Source organism: Notothenia rossii, assembly GCF_949606895.1.
Source record: "Notothenia rossii genome assembly, chromosome: 1".
NCBI lineage: Eukaryota > Metazoa > Chordata > Actinopteri > Perciformes > Nototheniidae > Notothenia > Notothenia rossii.
Genome location: NC_136912.1, coordinates 88,573,713 through 88,594,411, shown reverse-complemented (window position 1 = coordinate 88,594,411; position 20,699 = coordinate 88,573,713). Strand labels below are relative to the sequence as shown.

The 20,699-nt window shown below is 39.7% G+C and overlaps 2 protein-coding genes across 4 annotated transcripts; one reads left to right on the top strand and one right to left on the bottom strand.

Moving 5' to 3' along the window:
- The first annotated feature begins 602 nt into the window (after positions 1-602).
- rex1bd (required for excision 1-B domain containing) lies at positions 603-6,174 on the top strand. Of its 2 annotated transcripts, XM_079654179.1 has the most exons (6): positions 603-762; positions 1,706-1,788; positions 2,416-2,620; positions 4,612-4,680; positions 4,858-4,946; positions 5,822-6,174. In XM_079654179.1, the coding sequence occupies exons 1-6, from the start codon at positions 760-762 to the stop codon at positions 5,892-5,894; spliced, it is 522 nt and encodes a 173-aa protein (XP_079510305.1). In that variant the 5' UTR covers positions 603-759; the 3' UTR covers positions 5,895-6,174. The 2 variants fall into 2 exon arrangements, with proteins under 2 accessions (XP_079510305.1, XP_079510306.1); XM_079654180.1 differs by lacking the exon at positions 4,612-4,680 and having other exon boundaries at positions 604-762.
- On the bottom strand, positions 6,170-19,280 carry crlf1b (cytokine receptor-like factor 1b). 2 transcript variants are annotated; one of them, XM_079654161.1, is made up of 8 exons: positions 18,987-19,280; positions 15,862-16,140; positions 15,005-15,134; positions 14,616-14,788; positions 11,994-12,151; positions 10,867-11,035; positions 7,699-7,884; positions 6,170-6,712 (listed from the first exon to the last, which is right to left on the bottom strand). In XM_079654161.1, exons 1-8 carry the CDS (start codon positions 19,042-19,044, stop codon positions 6,696-6,698), a joined length of 1,170 nt encoding a protein of 389 aa, XP_079510287.1. In that variant the 5' UTR covers positions 19,045-19,280; the 3' UTR covers positions 6,170-6,695. The 2 variants fall into 2 exon arrangements, with proteins under 2 accessions (XP_079510287.1, XP_079510286.1); XM_079654160.1 differs by having other exon boundaries at positions 7,703-7,884.
- Between the last annotated feature and the right edge of the window lie 1,419 nt (positions 19,281-20,699).

Genomic DNA, 20,699 nt, shown 5'->3' with positions numbered 1-20,699 from the left:
GATTGGGTGATGGCAGTCAGCTGCAAGAGGCTTTTTGATCCCTTTCAAAATAAAACCGTCATAGTCTGGCCAAAAACATACACCCGCTACATAGGTTTTTGAATCCTTCATTCTGTCATAAGGAGGGGGGGGGGGGGGGTGGGGGAATGAGTAAGGAAAGCTCAAGACAGTGAAAGCCTCAAAACAGCTGCTAAATAATACACGATCTTGTTTAGAGACATAGGCCATAGCCCACTAATTTTAATGTATGAGTTGCTACAACCAAATCAGTTTAAATGAGATAAATAATTCACATTTAAATAAGCAAAAATAATTGAAAAAACAATGATCTTTAAATCTATAAATATAGACATATTTTTCTATTTGTTTTCTATAATAACACTGCACTCTTAATGCCTATGTGAATACAGTGTTTTATTTGTGACCGGGATGCTTTTGCTCTAGGTTAATGGAGAAAAACTGCAAAAGGAAGAGCAAGAGGTTCAACATCATTTCGCCTCAAAGCTTAAATATCAAGTGACAACGTAACTAAAACAGATTTTCTCTTGCAAACAAACTCGACAGGAGCCGTTGTCGAATGAAAACTTTTATTTTGAAATTGAACTCTATACCGCGCAGTGTCGTCATATCCGGGAGGCATTGCATACAGGCTGCTGAATCACACACAGAAGTACAACATCGTCCCGTTTTTATTAAATATAAACATGCCAATATAATAAACTGTTGGAACTCAGAGACAGTACTTTCCGACAGCTTACCATGGTGAGTATTTCATATTTTATACAAAAGATACATGTTTGAGAGCCTCAAAAGTGACACACATGTGCTAAGCTAATCAGAGCTAATGGTAACTTGGCTAGTGTAGCTGAAGCAGACAGCATATAACAAAACCTCTTTATACAAATTAATTACAAAACACTCACTTCTAAATCACTGTAACGTTATTCCAAAGATATCAAAAATATAACCTAAGATTTAGTAATACGATTTAGGCCCATCTTTAAGAAAGACATCACATCTTTTGAGAGCTATAACTGTTCAAAGGACGACTCGTAGTTAAGTCATTATTAATTCCCCCTGACTTTATAATTATACTTTACTTTAAGTTATTATTTCTACATGTTATCATTAATTATCAGACATACAAATAGGATGGTCGGTGGTGAATATTAGCATAAAGGAAGTACAGTATTAGACAAGTATTGATTTAATGTACACTTGTTTCTTTATTTCATTTGTAATATTATTTTTGTTTGTTCATGGCCCTTGCAAACCCAGTGTTATCTCCTATTTTTTTTCTTTACTACAGGGTATTTATTGTAACATCTTATTGTTTTATATTGCGCATGTTTCAGCTTCAGTAATGTGTTATCGTAAAGCAGTGTTTTCCAAAGGTGCTGTACAAATTAAGCTTATTAATATTATTATTATTATTATTATTATTATTATTATTAAGCTCTCATTTACTCTTTTAGTCTCCTTGATTGTCTTTTTTTCTTGCAATTAAACAAATAAATAGAAAAAATGCACAATAATATTGATTCAAGTAGTTGCAAACCTTTATAGCTTAACTATATTTTATATAATACTTCAAATTGATTTAAGAGAAAACTAAATCATGATAACCAGCTTGCATGTATTCATATCCTGGGTATTCTCTCTACATGTTATTTGAACTCTCTTCCTCATGCCTTCCTCCCTGTAGGTCCCTACAGACTTTAAAGCCCTGATCCAGAGGTTTTACCAGCTTCAGTCGGAGCGGGTGGAGACGTATCAGCTCTTTGACGAGTACGTTTGAATCTGACCCACTATTATCATAGATTTCAGGCACATACAAAAAAAATGAATTCTACGCTTCATTCATCTCTGCTTTTTTATTTAAAGCTCACTTATTGTGCAAAATCCACTTGTTCATGTCTTTTCTACATCAACATGTGTCCCCTCTGTGTAAAGAGATTCTGAAAGTTTCAGGAAGAAAGATGTTCTCACTTTTTGTCCTGATCCATTTATAGAAAAACCTGTCTGAAAATGAGCTGATCAGATTTTGGCCACTTTATGATGTCATAACGATGTTTTGGCTTGTGTAACCATTAGCCAATCACCAACCAAGGTAACCCACCCCCCACCTTATCACCTGAATCTCCTCCTAGAGCACCATTGTGTTCTTCTTAACCAAATCTCTCTCAGAAGGGCGTGGGGAGGGACTCCTTATTTTCATCTAAAGTGACAGACAGAGATTCAGCACTTTCGAAACAGGGCTGAAACAGAGGGGATTATGGGTAATGCTGCAATGATCTGTTTGGTGTTTGGAGCCAAACACTTCAGAGACACGTTTTGTATATATCTGAGACCTATAATATATTGATGAAAAACAGTATAATAGGAGACCTTTAATGTTTTCTTCCTGCCTTCCAGAGGACACGAGGCCTACTTGAGGACGGGGCCTCATTATGACTTCGACCACTACAGGCAGCTGGTGCATGAGATCACTCTGGCCTTCAACGGCATCTCCAAAGAAGTGCTGGACATTAAGGAGAAACTCCACAACGAGTTCGACCGGCCGGCCCTCTCTGAGCACATGGACAAGCTGCAGAGCAAAGAGAAGCAGAAACTTGAAATGGTTTGTAAACTCAATATATTAATAACCTCTGTGAAGTTTTCTGTATGTTTTGTTTGTCTGTCAGGGTTATGGAAAAACTGATGGCTGGATTTTAATAGTTGAAGGGTTTGCCCATTAGTCTTCACATAAAGAAATGGCCTAAAATGCCCTTCTAGTTTATTAGGAGTTCCGAAAAAAGCAGTGTGTAAGACAAGGAAAAAGTATATAATGATATACTATGTCAGACCCGGTGGCAGACATACGTCTCTGGGCAGGCATTTGATTTCCCAGGGCGGGCCCACCCCAAAACTTACATTTCCCCGCTCGAGATTTGTCAACGGGGGGGGGGGGGGGGGGGGGTGAGGGAGGCGCTCGTGAATTGTTGTTACGGAAACAGAGGGGTTTTAGGTTGCCATAAGGCTGTTGATGGTCTTATTATAGGCTACCTCCATTGGTTGGTTTTGTGGCACATTCGTAACACTGTGCCAACTTGGGCAATCACGCAGGCAAACTTGAGGAGCGCACACAGGGTGGAGAGGTGGGGTGAGGTTGAGCGATGGAGAGAAAGGGAGAGAGATTGAGCGAGGCAGAGAGCGTGTGCGTGCAGCGGTCTGCTTGCGCACAGAGCCGGAGTTTGTGAGAGAGCCGGCTTTAGTCAATTTCTCTTCAAAATATAATCGATTGCCAGCCTCCCTTGTCCCTGGCTGGCTTGCTAGCTCGTTGGTAACGTAACTGATTTCTTCTAATGTGCCTGCATCTGGCGCTGAGTTGCCATATTCCTTTCGTGAACCACTTCCTGATATCCATTGTTGCAGATAAATATAAATGATAATAGCCAAACTAACCTAGCAAGAGTAAACTGACAGGCTGCTGTGCCGCATCTCACTCAAAACCCACACGAAAAACCAGTCTCGTGCGCAGCCTTTCATTCAGAATTTCATTCAGAATTTCATAGCAAAATAAAAAAATGATATTAAACTAATCTTTCAACATAGTTTAAAACAAAAATAAATATTAGGACAAAGCTCTACAAATAACAACAATAAACATAATAATAAAACAATGAAAATGTTGTATTCAGCCCTGATTAAAACAGCGGGCCCAAATCCTGGATGGGCGGGCCCATGACGCCGGGTCTGTACTATGTGTACTATGTTGTGGGGTGTTTGACTTAAACTGGGACCCAATCTTACTGTAAGTGTATTACACCATTAGTTTTCCATTTAAACTTGTTGTCCTACATGTATAAGGTTAAGGCATAGGGTTAAAGTGAAATAAATAGCAGATATTTAACAGCAGACACACAGACAAATACACACAACACGTCTTAGTGCAGATAAACGAAAAATACTTGCAGATGGTTGAGAGGCAACTATGAGATACTATACATTTAAAGGACAGTAGTAATAGTTGGAACAATGACAATACCGTTCTCAACTTGCAGTTTGATGAATGTTATTAAATGTAATTTCATTTGATTAGATAGGTTTTTAATTTTTTAAATAAATAACAGTATTACTGTATACAAATTATAACCTACTAAAAAAAATCTCAACTTCATTCAAAAAAGTCACTTAACCTGCCAAAACTAATGTATTTTCACACTTGAAATATACATCATGTACTGCCTCCTATTACAGGCACTTACGTTTGTGTAATTCCACAGTTTCACCACAAGGAGGCAGACTTCTTGTAAAATACATTTTATAATCTCTCTTTCTTGAATCGTGTTTCCTCACGGTCATGTTAAGGATTCAGCTCAGGTTATTACATTTTTAAATTATAAACTTATGGAGGGAAACTGCATTCTACTTCTGAAAGGTGTGTGTGTGTGTGTGTGTGTGTGTGTGTGTGTGTGTGTGTGTGTGTGTGTGTGTGTGTGTGTGTGTGTGTGTGTGTGTGTGTGTGTGTGTGTGTGTGTGTGTGTGTGTGTGTGTGTGTGTGTGTGTGTGTGTGTGTGTGTGTGTGTGTGTGTGTGTGTGTGTGTGTATATCATCTTCACGACCGTACAGAGAGGTGTTAAAATGTTACGCCTCGATGCGTCCTACAGTCTTGAGCGGTCCACATCTGGTCGTTCAGAGGTGATGTGTAGCACTTTTCTAAGAAGTTTTACACTCCTTCTATAATATGAACTCAACTTCCTTTCTGCCAGTAATGTCATAAAGCTCCTATTATCCCAGAGTTCCTCCCCCGCCTCCCCTCCGTCCTCCGCTGATGAATGGTTTGCATAAATCTTATCTGATGTGCCTTCTCAACAGACAGCCAAGCTGCAGCTGGCCAGGCAGCGGGCCCAGGATCACCCCGAGGACGAGGACTGTCAGGAACAGATTCAGGAGATCAAGCAGGAGTAAGAGCAGCCATTACCGCCGTCCGCTTGCTGCGACAGCCTCTGCTGACCCAGCCTCTCGCTCCCTATCAGCCTCCGCTCGGCTGCACAGCTTCCTCCTGATTCACCAGACTAACAGCTTCCTCCTGATTCACCAGACCAGCCTTTGGTCGTAAACACGGCTTTCACTTTGTTCTGAAAATCTTTGGGGACAATGTTTTCAGATCAAAAGAAAATGTGCATAATACACTAGTAACATAGGTCTTCTATTTTTAAACAACACTTTAAGACACATAGCATTGCTCTTCAATGAGGCAAACCCGATTCAATAGCTGTGTGTTTTGACCCAGAGACTTTAAGTATTTTATAAGCGCTATTATGCTTTTTGGGTTTTCCCTTTCCTGCAGGTTTGTGTGCATGTAAATGGTATGCAAAGGCTAACATCCCAAAGGTCCCTCTCCCACATACAAAATACAAATATAAACCTGAACATTTGCATAATGTCCTTTTTACAGTTTCTGATCAGTGCATGCATGTTTTGGGTCATTTTAGAATCGATTGGTTAAGAGGGTCTAGTGCAGTGTTTATGCCCCCCTGCTGTAAAGCGGGAGCAATGTTTAGTTTTCCATTTTCTACTCTCAGTCCCATTTCCAAATTGCACCACTAAGGTCCCCAGAAATACACCCACCAAGTTATAATCGACAAACTGATCTCAAAATGTTTCTCATGTGCAAATAATCCCTTCTTAAAGTGTTCTTATTTATAACATTTTAAACAGATTAAAACGTGGTACAGACAAAATTGACCTTTTCAGAAAGTGGTGTGAACGTTGTAAATGACCTCTATGGTTGTAAAACAAACTCAAATGTCTCCTAAAACAAATACTTCTTTTCCAGAATCATCAAGAACAAAGAGGCTCTGAGTGAGATCATGCAGGACTTTAAGTATGACTCTGAGGAGTGTGATTGACAGGCGGCTCTCAGGGGGCGGGGCGACTGGCGGCTGCAACTTCCCTCCTCCTCAGACTCCTCAGCTCGTATCGATCCTCTGACTCCACCCTGCCGGCTGCTGCAGGCTCTCTTCGTTTCTATCTGGGCTCATGTGTTTGTGTTAATCCACGCCTCAGCAGAATAGGACATTTGTAAATACTCTAAGGTGAAATAATTCCCGGAGGCTCATCCTATGTCGCCATCTTTGTCTACTTGATGAATTGTATTAATTTTTTTTTAAATAAAAAAGAGAAGTTTGACTTTTTTTATGTTTTATACATATCATACATTACTTCAGAGGCACTATTGGTGCGTTACAAGAATATAACTTAGATGAAAAAACATTTAAATATGCAGTTGTACAAATATAAACAGTAGGAAAATGTCTTCAAACAAATGGTGTACTACACAGGAGTATAAACATTTCACACAAGGTGATCCTTAATTCACAGGAATACAATTAAACACTTGCTGCAGTTAAGAAATATCCAAATGTAACTATACGAAAGGTTTGTGCTGCAACATTTTCATGGCTCGCCAATTGATGTCTAATTACGGACAGATTTTGTCGGCAGAAAAAGGGCAACATCGTCTTCAGTGATCCTCCACTCGGGCCCTTTAAACTGAAGTTAAGTCTGTCTGACAAACACTGCAGTATCACTCAGTCGGGGCCGATGACCCCTCACACAGCTGGGGGCCCACACTGAGTTATCCCTCTGTGTTTCTTGATGCTGTTCTTGTATTAAAAGTCCACAGTGGTGCTGAGCGGCGCTGCTATGAATTATCGTCTTGAAGAATCTGGAAAGACAAAAGCAGATGGTTCACAGTGTGATCATTCAACAGGAAGAACCATGTAATTTACAATGATCACAATTATTACTCTGTCTGGCTGCCACTTCTCTCCCCTCCCCTCTTTTCCCACTTCTTTCTTTGCATCATCTCTTTCTTATTCTCGGTGTAGCGCCCCCCCCCCCCCTGCTACCTTTCTCTCAAGGTAATCAATGGGAAGCTGTCACGGCTTGTGAACAAAGACATTATTCAGGTGACAGCGTGTGCTCGGCAAAGCACAAAAACCTGCTGAGCTAATTGAGTCAGGTAGAGGGAGGGCTTCTGTGAGTTCAAGGACTGAAAGCAGAGGATTTGGCTGAAGGATCTGAGCTCCTCACAAAGTCACAGAAGATGCTCTGCGTGCCATTTGTCCCGAGTTAGTTTTGTTGAAAGGGTTCCTTACGCCGAGAGAAAACAAAGAGAACACATTACAGTCGGCCATTAAAAACATTTGCACGCTTGTTTCTCTCTGTTGTGGTCGTCAGATGAAGATCAGGAGTTGCTCGTTAAAATATGAAATAAAACCAGAGTGCATCTACTTAAATCCTCCCATTCCTGGGCCTGTAAAGTCAAAACCGCACATTTCTACCTAATCACTAGGTTTGAAATGAAAGTTCACAGAGACAGCACGTTTAACAGAAATCAGTCCTCTCTGTGTTGGTCGAATGTTGATCATAAGGCAGAAATTCAGAGTCTGAAATCCATTTCAAGTCTGATCTAGAGCTTGGTAGAGCTGGTGGCCCATGTTCCCCTCTATCTCCCCTTTCTAAATTCATCTCAAATAAAGTCTACACCGGCCCAAAACATTGTGATGGCCTCTACCAAGAACGAAGGTTTGACTCTCAAGCCAGCAGGAGTTTCAGACAATATCATCCTCTCTATCTCCCCCTTTTCAACACTGTACACTGAATTCAATGTGGGTGTAAATAATAGAGAGATAGTGAGGTTTTGCTTACCTACCTTGTTGCGTGTTTTGTGTGTTTTCTGCAGCCACACCCTCCACTGGTCGTACAGTTTGATTGACATGCCGCTGCAGCCGGACGCATGCTTGCGGACCCAGCCGAAGAACTGCTTGAGTTCCCGCCGCAGGGTGGAGTTCTGCTCACCGGGCTTCGGATCGCAGGAACCGCTCTGCAGCCTCTCTGTTAAAGGAGGAGGAGGAGGGGAGGGGGGGGGGGGGGGGTGAGACAGAGGAGAGAGTGCAAGGGATTTAAAAAGGATGAGGTGAGAAAGAGGAGGGAGGATGAAGAAGAAGAGCGTCAAGGTTATAGTTAGGACAAGTGCCAGTGCAAGGTGTATAGATTATGCACCGACTGCAAACACTTCATGTGTCAGCATTAATGTGATCGAGATGGGTTTTTTGGCCCTTTTTCCCCAAAAAATATGACGTCATGCTGTTTACATTAACTGGGCTTAAAACACCAAATACAAATTAAAAAACCAAAATATATATTTTTGCAAATACATTCTAATAACTTGATCTCCTGACACCTCATCTAGCACTACATTGCCATCCGTCAGTTAGGCTAACTGAAAAACCAATGACAGCTTTACTTACAAGTTGTCAAATGTTAGCATAGCTAGCTAACACCCAAGATGGTTTCTTGTTCTAATGCAGTATGAGTGGATAAAAGCATCAGCTAAATGTAATGTAATGATAAACATAAGCTTGTAAGCATTGTCATTTGGAGCATGTTAGCATTCTGAGGTTAGCATTAAGCTTACAGGGACTTAGCATTAGCTGTAGAACTATATTATACAGTCTATACTGTAGAGGTTTGTTAGTAGTATGCTGTAGACTCTTCTCAATGTCAATCCTATAAATGTTTAGCCTATAAAATGGAAAACCAACATCGATCTCAACTCACCAGAGGTCATACTTTTTAGTAGGACAGAAATAACACTTATTTTAATTCCAGTCTCAAGCCTTGATATTATGCTCTGGCGTATTATTAAATAGGAATTTAACCAAGAAACCTAGCATGCCTCTCGCATCTCTGCTTGCTTCTGGTACAAACTGTTGCCGAGTGAACATTTACGATTATTCATGTTGCTTGATTTAACAAAACGAGATGAAAACAGTTTCACATAAAAATGAATGTTTCTCAGTTTATAAAATGAGAATCTGTGATATACCCTACTTTTATTTCTCACTGACAGTCGTCTCCTACAATCAATGCCTAATGGCAAACAGCAGAGCCGGATAACGACTTGCTCCCTCTGGAGAGTAAATACTTCTTAAGACCTATGCAACTCATTATCTGCTCTCAAACCTGCTTCCACTCAAGCTTTATAGGCCCTGTGTGAGCCGGGACAGACAAGCAGCTTTTTAACTTGATCAATCTTTGAAGCGGACGACAAAAATCTATCAAAATGTCCCCCTGGCTTTTTGCAGTTTCCTTCTAATCCTCTGCTAGGAGATCTGTATCAAGTAGAGATGTTAAGATTCACCGATTCGCATCGGTGCACCGGCATAAACGTTCAAGATGCGAGTGCACCGGTTGAAAGAGTGCACATCGGCTACAGTTTGGGTTGAACCGGGTTGAACTCGCGATGCATCGATTGCGTAGCGTCTTTGCATCGGTAAAAAAACGATTCCTTCATATAAAATCCCCTCATCTTGTCAACGCTCAGCAGAGACGATCTTTGATATTTGCTTCGCCACTACGGAGGCCGAGAGTCTCAGTTATCAACACACACGGAAGTTGAGGAGAAAGAGAAACACAGCGCACCGAAAAATACCTACAAATCAAACGTTTGGCAACACTTCGGATTGTTCAAGAAAGACGGTGTAAAAGTCCTTTATGCTATATAGTTGACCGCAGGTCATGGAGAGTAATAAGGTATCCGTAGACCTTTGTATGAGGTATCTTTATTACTTAACAGGTCTACAGCCATGATACATAGATCCGTCCTAGATGCGGACTTGCATACACACAGTATCACTCCGCAGCCGCACCCCATCAGTAACGTCCTGATGGTATATGTGCGCGGCACTATTTACTACAGACGGTCAACTTGAAAAAATCACTCGCAAATTGTTAACGATGCCGAGCCGCTTTAAAGTACACAAGTAGTTCGAGGAACTTAGCGACGCACATAAAGAGGCGACGTGGGGTCTGCGGCTGAAAAGAGAAACCTGAAAGTTAGACATATGAGTTAAATCACTCAGTGAGGTGTTCTGTCAGAGAGAGTGGTGTTTAGTTTACAGCAGCATGTGGCCAATAATAATTTAAATGTCTTCCTTACTGTAAGCAGTTATGAAATACCTGTTTGTGAAAGGTTATTTGTATTCTTTATTGTTCATATAGAAACCACTGCTTTCTGCTCACTGGTGAGTTAGCCTATGAATGAGTGTTAAGCACATCAGGCTGGCAGCTGTATGGGCATTGCTCTATGGTAGCTGTTATTTGCACATTGTTAATCATGAGCAATGCATCCTTACATTGTTTAACTGTGAGGTGTTATACAATTGTACTGTACTCTGGAGAGCTTTTAAAGGTAAAAAAATAAACGGCATGATGGGATGTGCAGTACCAAATATGTAAAGCACTTTTTTGTTAATGTATGATTTGCTGCATATCAGGAATAAAACAAAAATCCTCTGTCGTACCATATTGAAGTATCATTATTTTTGCATCGTGTTGAATCATATCGTATCGCCCCGAATCGCATAATGTTGAATCAAATCGTATCGAACTGTATCGCAACAGGGGTGAATCGTATCGTATCGTATCGCCTGGTGTTTCAAATGTATCGTTAATGTATCGTATCGTGGCAACGTATCGAGATGCGCATCGCATCGGCCTCAGTGATGGAGATGCACATCCCTAGTATCAAGCCATCCAGCCCATTGATGTTTGCTTTCTCCTTCGTCACATGCGGTTTGGATCGCCTTGTTCCGGATGTTTGAAACGAGGATAATGACATTGTTTTTCTCTGGATTTAATTGGCAATGAAAGGTTGATTATTAGAAAAGGAACAAATGGTCAAGTTATGTGGGCATCACAGATGTTTGGGAGGAATTTAAAAAGCCATTTAAGACACGAGACAGACGATGAAAGGAAATACATTTGGTGGGTTTTGTATAACGTTTCTCAGTTTTCCCTCTGAGATGTTCTCACCGCTGATGGGAGTGGAGGCGGCGGCCGGATGGCTCCAGTCACTCCAGATGCCGGGCTTCCTGGAGCCATAGATGCCCACTGGATTGCATCTCACTTGGACAAAATAAACGGTCCCGGGTCGGAGACCTGCCAGCCGACATGACGTCTGGTTACCAACATCATCCACCACCTACGAGCGGGAACAAACCCACAGTGAAGATGTGTTAGAAATGGGTAATATCCTCAACTAAATGATATCTTTCTTTCATGCACAGATGGAAATGATATTTAATTTGTTAATGAGCTTTTTATTGATTGTTTTGCACATAAATTGAAAAGGAAAAAAAAGCAGTTGCAGGTGTCATGTTACAGCAGTACAATGCAAAACACAACAACATACAATACATTGCCACTTGGTCCTATTTTTTGCATTTGACATAAAAACCTCACCTTTTAGGTCTGAATATAACAAATAAATAAAGAAGGAAAATGTGTTAAGTGTTTTGTCGGGATATCTGGAAAGGTAATTCTCTTTCCATAGGCAAGGAAAGTTTGTTAGAAGAGCTTCGTATGCATTTTAAATGTAGTCAAATGTACAGTATGTCAAATATTTTTAACCGCTTATAATTCATCTTATTCTGTATTGAATCCAGCACTCTAAGATGTACCTGCACAGACGAGACGAAAAGCTGTGGGCAGGGAACTTCAAATGAGATTTCTAAAGAATAAATGTTCTCCACTATTGCACTTTTGGATGAAAGCCAGCGTTCAAAATGTCCCTGCAAAGACTCGAGCAGCAGTCAGGGGTTTGCACGCTTGTATTATTTGCTTTGAAATGAAAGCACATGCGGGAGACTGGAGATGCAGCAACTTTTTTGTTCATCATTTAATGGCTCAGTCAATGCTGCACCTCCAATATTTCCACAGCTGCCTCAGAGGTGTCGTAGCTACAGAGGAAGTGTGTGTAGGCTGCAAGTTTTTGTGTGTGTGTGTGTGTGTGTGTGTGTGTGTGTGTGTGTGTGTGTGTGTGTGTGTGTGTGTGTGTGTGTGTGTGTGTGTGTGTGTGTGTGTGTGTGTGTGTGTGTGTGTGTGTGTGTGTGTGTGTGTGTGTGTGTGTGTGTGTGTGTGTGTGTGTGTTTGTTGACCACCTTCCATTCAGAGCTGTCCTCCAGTCTGTAGCGTATCTGGTATTTGGCCTGAAACAGGACGTCCTTGAGCTCGGGGGGGCTGGCCCAGCGGACCGTCAGCTGGTCCTCCAGGACGCCGACACGACTCACCTGCACGTTGGCAGGAGGGTCAGTGGTCACTGCGAGAGCAAGGACAAGTGATCAAAGTTATTATGCAGCAGATGTGCAGCAATCAGAGCAAGGACACACTGCAGAATGTGGCGTTTTGACACTGAGGGCAGAAAGCATCCCACCTCAGCACTCTTCATGGTGAGGATGATCCGTGCAGAGCCATACAACTGCATCTCTCCTACTTACAATGTTATATTTAGTCTTTATTTTCAATGAAAAGTCCTATGTTTCTTGTGTGCAACAGTCAGTCAACATTAATTAAAATGATCACTGATCATTTCTTTCTCTTTTTTTGTGTTTCTTTTAGTTTTTTTAATGAAAAGAAACAGTCAAAAAAAAAAAAAAAAAAAAAAAAAAGTCAGTAGGATTTATCATATACAATAATGACGGTAAAACTTTTTGGAGAATTGTTATCAAAGTTAGAAAGTCAGGAAAAAGACAATAAATTACATGAATTTAATTAAATAAGAATGTGTTCCTCATATGCAGTTTTATATTATTCCAATAGGAATGCTCTTTTTGTGATGAATTATGCATTTTAGCCAATTTCCAACACTAATTAGGCTTATACTGTATAAGCATGAATTTGAATGTGTCACAAAAAAATCTGGGATATGGAGTTTTAAAAAGTGGACATTATTGGAAGTGTTGGATCCAAGTCTGGATTTCACTGCTGCTTCCATTTTGAGCAGTCAGTAAATCATTTTTTATGGTCGAAGCAATATATAATATCCTTCAATAAAAACTATTCCCCCATAAAATTCTCTCACTTTGTGCAGGAGAAAAAGTCCTGGCATACTGTTAATCGGTATATGCAAACATGCACACATTCAGTAAATACTTCCCAGGTGTGCGCGAAAGAAATACAAATAAATGAATGTGTTGACAGAATGAACATGAGGGAATATTGAATCAAAGTAGAAACCCCTACCCAAAACAGCACAGTTCCAAAAGCAAGATCATTTAACTCTCAATTTTAGTCTAAAACATTATCTTCCAGAAGTCTGTCACTTTTAGACATTCTTGTACCAAATGTATGGGTTTGTAGCTTGCCGTTATATTTCAAATGTGCTTTAACTTCCCCTTTTGTAGAGACTGGCTTTGGCTCAGATCAGGCTGTACTTCCTGTGCAGAGCGTGTTGTAACTTTGGTCAGAATTAGACAAAACATTTTACCTCCTGCAATAAAAGTCTGCAAACAAATCAAGTGCTTTGAAGGAGAGAAACACAGAGGGACAGATAAGAGGACGGCAGCACGAGAGACAAAGAAAGACACTTATTAAAGAAGTTGTAAAAGTGTTTCCTGTTTGTAACCTCCTGCTTTGATATCCTTCACGGCACTGTTTCTCAGCTTTATTTGTTCCATCGCACTCAGCTCGAGGAAGAAAGGGAACCAAAGCCAGCACAAATAAACCCACAGCTTATTGTTTGTGTTATTGGTCAGTGCTATGCATTATTTATGCTGTACATGTATGGCAGCACTCCTCCTTCTCAATAGCCCAGCAAAGTTGACTGTTCTTCAGTGTGCAGTGAGGATGAATGGAGGGAGAGGATGCCCAGCCAAAGACAATAAACACTGGTTTCAAAATGTGCTTGAGGCCGCAGCATTGCATAAGCGCTGCAGAATTTGTATACTTCTATCGTTTATACATGATAACCTAAAATTCTCGTGAGAGCACTGTGAAGCTTTAGCATGAGAGGCATCAGATGTGCAGTTAACTTTTACAACACAACAGTTTAATTTTGTTTCCAGCCTGAACCCATAATGCTGTCACAGAGGCGTGTTGGAGGGAGTGAACCATAAAAATAAATCCCCATCTCTCCCCTAAAGAGGTGGGTTAGGAGGGCTGCAGACAAACAAGTGAAACAAAGGAAAAGCAAGAGACAGGAAACAAATTAAAGGTCACTTATTGTGCAAAATCCACTTGTTCATGTCTCTTCTACATAAACATGTGCCCCCTCTGTGGAAAGAGATTCTGAAAGTTTCAGGAAAAAAGATTCTCTCACTTTTTATCCTGATCCATTTATAGAAAAACCTGTCTGAAAATGAGCTGATCAGATTTTGGCCACTTTATGATGTCATAACGATTTTTTGGCTTTTGTAACCATTAGCCAATCAGCAACCAAGGTAACCCCCCCAACCACCTTATCACCTGAATCTCTTCCTAGAGCACCATTGTGTTATTGTTAACCAAATCTCTCTCAGAGGGGCGTGGGGAGGGGCTCCTTATTTTCATCTAAAGTAACAGACTCAGCACTTTTGAAACAGGGCTGAAACAGAGGGGATTATGGGTAATGCTGCAAGGATCTGTTTGGTATTTGGAGCCAAACACTTCAGAGACATGTTTTGTATATAACTGAGACCTATAATATATTGATGAAAAACAGTAAGGGACCTTTAAAGAACAAGAGAGGAAAGGGAAGACAAATCAGTTTCACACATCCTCAAATGGATCCTCAAGTGCTTACCCACCTACATCGAGGATGTCCAGGGTTGTGATGTCAGAGGTGGCCGAGCCCAGCTGATTGGCTGCCTCCACCCAGATCTCGTACGGGGTGAAGAGGGCGAGGTTACTGGGGATGTAGCAGGAGTATCGCTGCTTCCCTGTGCCGTAGATTTCACAATCCTTCTCTCTGCCGTACCACCTGCACAGAAACAAAAACACAATGACCAAAATAAACTGCGATGTCGGTAGACTGAGTATATTTAACACAAGCGAAGCAACACACTGCAGCCTCTGAGCAAAGTGTGTGTGGCAGATCATAAACTGTACGTGGCACTAAAGCATGTCTTGCTAGTCTACCTGAGTGCTGTGGGGCGAGGTGATCACCTGTGAGCTGCAGCAGGTCTGGGGCGCTCACCTCAATTTGTACTTGAGGGTGTATTTGGTTCGGACGTGGGTCTCACCCCGCCCCCCCGGGCTCCACCTGCAGCTCAGGTCCTTCGTGTTGCGGGACCAACACGTTAGATTTACAGGCTTTTCTGGAGGCCCTGGTGGGAAACAAAGTACAATGAATGTTTTATTTGAAAAAAGGCAGTAAAGGCAACAATACGAGCCGAGTGTTAATCTTATTTTGTTCTGAAATTAACAAAAGAAAACTGAGTAGCCAATTCCTCTCCACTCATGTGTAGCATTAACTCCATCAAGCAAATGCATTATAAAAGCTGATGAATTAATCAACAAATCTTAAAGCATTACAGAAAGGTATGAATAAAAAAGGTTTTATATAGAATTAAAAACAAAGAGTTGGAAAGCAGCAACCAAGGTTTTCATATCAAGGTTCACTAATTAGATACACAATTCTGTCAACAAGAGGCTCTGACTCTTAATGTCATTAATCAGCATTTTGTATACAATCTATAATTACATTTAGTTTAAGGTGGAGTGACACCAGTTAGGAGAAAAACTATATTTAAAGTAAACAAGAATTTTAATGCAATCAGAGTATGTTTGCAAGCAGATGTATATAAAGTAATTCATTTTTCATTACATCATATACACACAACCAGCCCTTCAAAGCAAAGAAAACAAAGAAAATGGGACAAAACAACATTACTTCCTTTTTTGGATAATGTTTGTATTCATATGTTTTAAATTTTTTCTTTCAATTCATTACATAATACTACCATATCCTAAAAGCACTGTGCCAGCCTCCTGACTGTGCATTTTAACAATCCATTTCCATAAAGCTCTGCGCAGACAGCATCCTTCACTTACAGCCCACATAGAGACAGGAGCCGGCCAGGACATGTCCATCTGCTCCGTGACACACCAGGTTGTCTCCGGACTGCTGCTGGGAGCCGTTGAGGTTGTGCAGCGTGACGCTCAGGGTGTCGGGGCTCAGCACGCTGTAGCTGCTGCTGCACACACTCAGCCCGTTCAGGGTCCAGAACAGAGAGCTGGCCTGCAGACCCAGCCCCGGGGCCAGCGTGCAGGTGGCCGTCAGGCTGGAGCCGATCGGCAGCACGGGGTCCTGAGGGGAGATCACTGCCACATCTAAGGGAGGACACACACATGTATGGTATTCAAATGCTCCTTGTTTACATTCTCAAGGTTTCAAGGCTATTGTCATTGTGTGCATACAGTAGAATGAAAATCGTAGGTCACAGACTCCTCCAACAGTGCAACACATTAAAACAGATAAAATAATGCAACTGAATAAAATAAAATTGAATATAATAGAAACTGAATATGATAGAAACTGTGCAGAATAGTCTATATACAATAATACAGATAAGCAGACAACATTAAAACAATATTAAAATATACCATATTAAAAGTAATACAAAAAAAAAAAAAGTTTTTAAAAAAGTGGAATAGTGCAATACGAGTCTATATACAAGTTATTGTTATTACACTTTGTGTTATCTCGCTGAAGGTCATTGAAATTTACTAAATATATTTTTTGTTGTATGCCTACAAAGACAATAACATGTCTTTAATTGCCATGCTTTCATCGAACTCCACTCATTTCAAATGTCCAGTTTCCAGAGTCAAAGGAGATGAGACAATCCCACAGACACACATCTTAGAATACTATATATACAACTTGGAAAAGCTGATAATGATAACACATTTCAGAGACTGAAAGCTGAAAGCTGCAGACATATTGCATTTTTTATTTGATGACTGAAATTATGAATGAATTACAAACTGAATTATCTTGTTGAATCAATGAATTGGACTACATTATTAAATGGAATTTATTGTTGTTGTTTCTCTGATTTCACATCTCTGTTGATGTGTTTGCAGCCTGGCCAGAAAACAAATACCTGTTCATGATAGATTCTGCTTTCACCCTTTTTCTTGTAAAGGTCACCCAAAGCCAAAATAAACAACTCACTTTCTAATATTGTTTTTCTGACAGAAACACAATGCATTTTAAATTTGAGTTTTTAAGCCCTCTCAACCTTAAATCTTCATTGATTTGACACTCCATCACAGCTTGCACTATATTCTGGGTAGCTATTATTCTGTAAAGTTTGATTTGTTAAAGCATTAAACACACAGTGGGCCCAAATCTGTTGCCAGCAGTAAGAAACATTGTGTGAGGAGGGGGAGTGCGGCAGCAGCACTGCAGCACCACAGAGAGCAGGAGCTCAGCACATATTTATGACCCGGTAATGAAGTGGATTTATGGAGCCTCAGTGGGATCACTCAGAAAGGTCATCCTGTTGTCGATTAAATCCTTGAATACTTTTCCATACCACGGCCCTGCTTAGACTTTAAGTTTTCGTTTATGATTGATGCCCCTGAGAAACCCTCTGCTCTCAATGTTACCAATGGGCTCCTTCTTCTTCTTCAGAGAGATCAGGGGTAATGTGTATAATTGCATTAACCATGCTCCAGGTGGGCGGTGGACAAGCTTTCCAACATATGTGCCACTGCGCTGGATGCAGCAGCAGATAATATAAAGATAAATGCACAGATAGGAAAACTATCTGCATAAAGTAAGACCTTTGGGTCTCAGTGCTTCAATATCAAACATGATGTAAGGTATAATATATACAAGAAAAATTACAAACATGCATGTGTTTTTATGTTTTTTTCACCACATATATAGAAGCTGTTTGCAGTTGTTTATCTCAGTCTTAGGATTATAAACATCTGCATGATAATGACTCTGCATTTCCTTCATGCAACAGCGCTAATGAACAATGTTGATTTCAATTTGTCTCCTCAGCTCCATCACCACCATGCCTAATACGTGTTGTTCTTAGTCTAATCCACAATTAGGGAAACAATCAGCTAATCCTTACTCTCATTTCCATGTGTTGTCACTGGATCTGGATTTTGTTTTTTTTACAAGGCTATAATTTGTGTTAACACTGTGTCATTAGTTGGTCACAATGCAATCTCTTTAACACATTTTCGTTAATAAATAAGCAACAGGATTGATTAATTTGATGATCATGAGATAATAAACATTTGTCTGTTTATTAGCAGCCAAAGAAGGTAGCTTTAGCTCTCCCTATAAATATTTCGGTTTGTATTTAATCACTGTTTAGAAATGGGATTTTCCTAATAGAGCCCTAATTTAAAAACAAATATTAGTGTTTTGCACATATATATTGCATATATGTCAGCTGATAGATAACAATAATTTGCAGAAGCCAAATATTGATATGGATGTTTGCAGTGATTTATCAAATGTTTTTACGACATGAATTGTCTGCCAGAGAGCACTGAGAAGTTTATTGAAACTGTAAAAATATTCAGCTATTATCCAGATAATAATAACACAAACATAATATTGGTATTCTATTAACTGCCTTATACAACTAGCAATAGTGGTCTTAAAATGTCATTAGATCAGACTTTAATTATTGCAATAACGTGTTGTGAAAGTTTCTTGATTTGATTGGTACTTCAATCATAACATTATACAAAAGCTGATGTTCTTGTTTTGTAATTTTAACCATTAACACTTTCTCTACTATTTTCCATAAACATTTACTAAATAAAGATATCAATATCGCAAAATAAAATTAAAACAATTATAAGATAATTGCCATCTAATACGCATTGGCCGTTCTTAAAAATCTGTCTTGTGTGGTTGCCAATTATAAATATATCTGGTGGGTATTTATTGCATCTTGCCATGTTGAAATTGTGAAAAAAGTTACCCTTATTTGTGCTAGTTTTAATTAAGTTGAGGTAAATGTTGTTTTGTTGGTTAGGAGCCTCCATACAGCAGCTCCCTCTGGGAAACCTTGATTACTTTATAGCTGACTGTTGCTTTAAGTCGGCACGGTTAACGTCCCATACCCTGAGGTTAGCACGACTGAAACGCGGTAATGTCCGGTTGCGTGTATGACGGTTTAGTAAAGTTTGTTACTTACGCGTCGAGGACAGCAGCTCATGTGGAACTAGCATGAGCAGAAACATGAAGTAAAACATGCTTCTTTCAGTAACTTGTTTTCCCTTTCGGTTCTTTCCGAGTTCCGAGCTGACAGCGGGGGGAAGTTGGAGGATGAAGCCGGTTAGAGGCACACTCCAGCGGCTCTTCTCAGACCAAATGTCGGCTCTTCACTGGAAGTCTGGAGAGGACAGTGAGTGCAGGAAGGCTGCAGGAGACACGAGGTTTTCTTCCTTTTAACTCCTTTGACTCTGCTGCTGCTGCTGCTGCTGTAACACTATGTTACTCCTCCCTTGTTTCCCCCCTCAGTCACATAAGTCATTAGTGCTACACACACACACACACACACACACACACACACACACACACACACACACACACACACACACACACACACACACACACACACACACACACACACACACACACACACACACACACACACACACACACACACACACACACACACACACAAATACCAAATACACACACACACACAGGTTGGGTTTCCAGGTTGTTTTCCAAGAGACTAAGTGTGTAAACTTGTACAATAAAATGATAGGGTCTTTATTCAACAAGGGCCATGCATAACAATAATTATCTATCTATCTATCTATCTATCTATCTATCTATCTATCTATCTATCTATCTATCTATCTATCTATCTATCTATCTATCTCTATCTATCTATCTATCTATATCTATCTATCTATCTATCTATATCTATCTATCTATCTATCTATCTATATATCTATCTATCTATCTATCTATATCTATCTATCTATATCTATCTATATCTATCTATCTATCTATCTATCTATCTATCTATCTATCTATCTATCTATCTATCTATATCTATCTATCTATCTATCTATCGAGTTTAGCTATTTACTAAAGAACTGTACTTAGAGTACAGTAAAGCAAATTTAAGGTAGGCCTACTTACCATTTGATTATACTTACATTTCTTACTTCCACTCAATTACATTAAGTTTGTACACACATATACTGTAGGCTACATAAATTATGTGAGGTACAAATGATGAACCACTACTATACTTCAATTCAATAATCTTTATTGTTATTGAACTAATTGGAATTAGCTTGACTTCTTAGGAAATGACATTAAATTGCTACATACTTCGCTTGTATCAAAAATAATCCAATACATTATTAATATGTCGTTTTACTTCATCCCGCATTTGCTCCTGTGGGTAATGTCCACAGTAATGACATTTACATGTCTAATGTGTGTAATGTGTAATTGTAAAGCGCTTTGAGCACCTGTAAAAGCGCTCTAATAATTTTTTTTAATCATTATTATTATTATTATTATTATTATTATTAACATGTTATGCCTTTTATTTTTAACCGACTATGTTTTCACTGAATCTGAAACAAGGATTTAGAATATTCCTATAATGTGCAAAATATTAGATTAAATTACTTTATTGATCCCAATTTGGGAAATTGTTTTGTCACAGCAGCAACACTTGAATGCATCAACCAACACAAAAACTTGTTTCGTCAGTTTTTGCTCTATAGGGTTATGTTTCATAAGTGAAGGTCTTTGTATTGTATCATCTTATAACATATTGTTTAAATAGGATCAAAAGACCAAATCAATAAACACAATAATAGTTTGAACAGTTGTTTGCTAATCTGTCCTCATCTCTGTTGCCACACTTCCCGCAGCA

Bases quoted from the DNA above. Each gene is read 5' to 3' on its own strand.
- crlf1b (XM_079654160.1), bottom strand. From the start codon at position 19,044: ATGTTTTACTTCATGTTTCTGCTCATGCTAGTTCCACATGAGCTGCTG. The intron at 15,135-15,861 runs GTAAGTGAAGGA...GTTTCCCACCAG, and splicing joins CTCCTGTCTCTATGTGGGCT to GGCCTCCAGAAAAGCCTGTA. The intron at 14,789-15,004 runs GTGAGCGCCCCA...GTTTCTGTGCAG, and splicing joins ACCCTCAAGTACAAATTGAG to GTGGTACGGCAGAGAGAAGG.
- rex1bd (XM_079654179.1), top strand. The intron at 1,789-2,415 runs GTACGTTTGAAT...CCTGCCTTCCAG, and splicing joins ACGTATCAGCTCTTTGACGA to AGGACACGAGGCCTACTTGA. The intron at 4,681-4,857 runs GTGATGTGTAGC...CCTTCTCAACAG, and splicing joins CCACATCTGGTCGTTCAGAG to ACAGCCAAGCTGCAGCTGGC.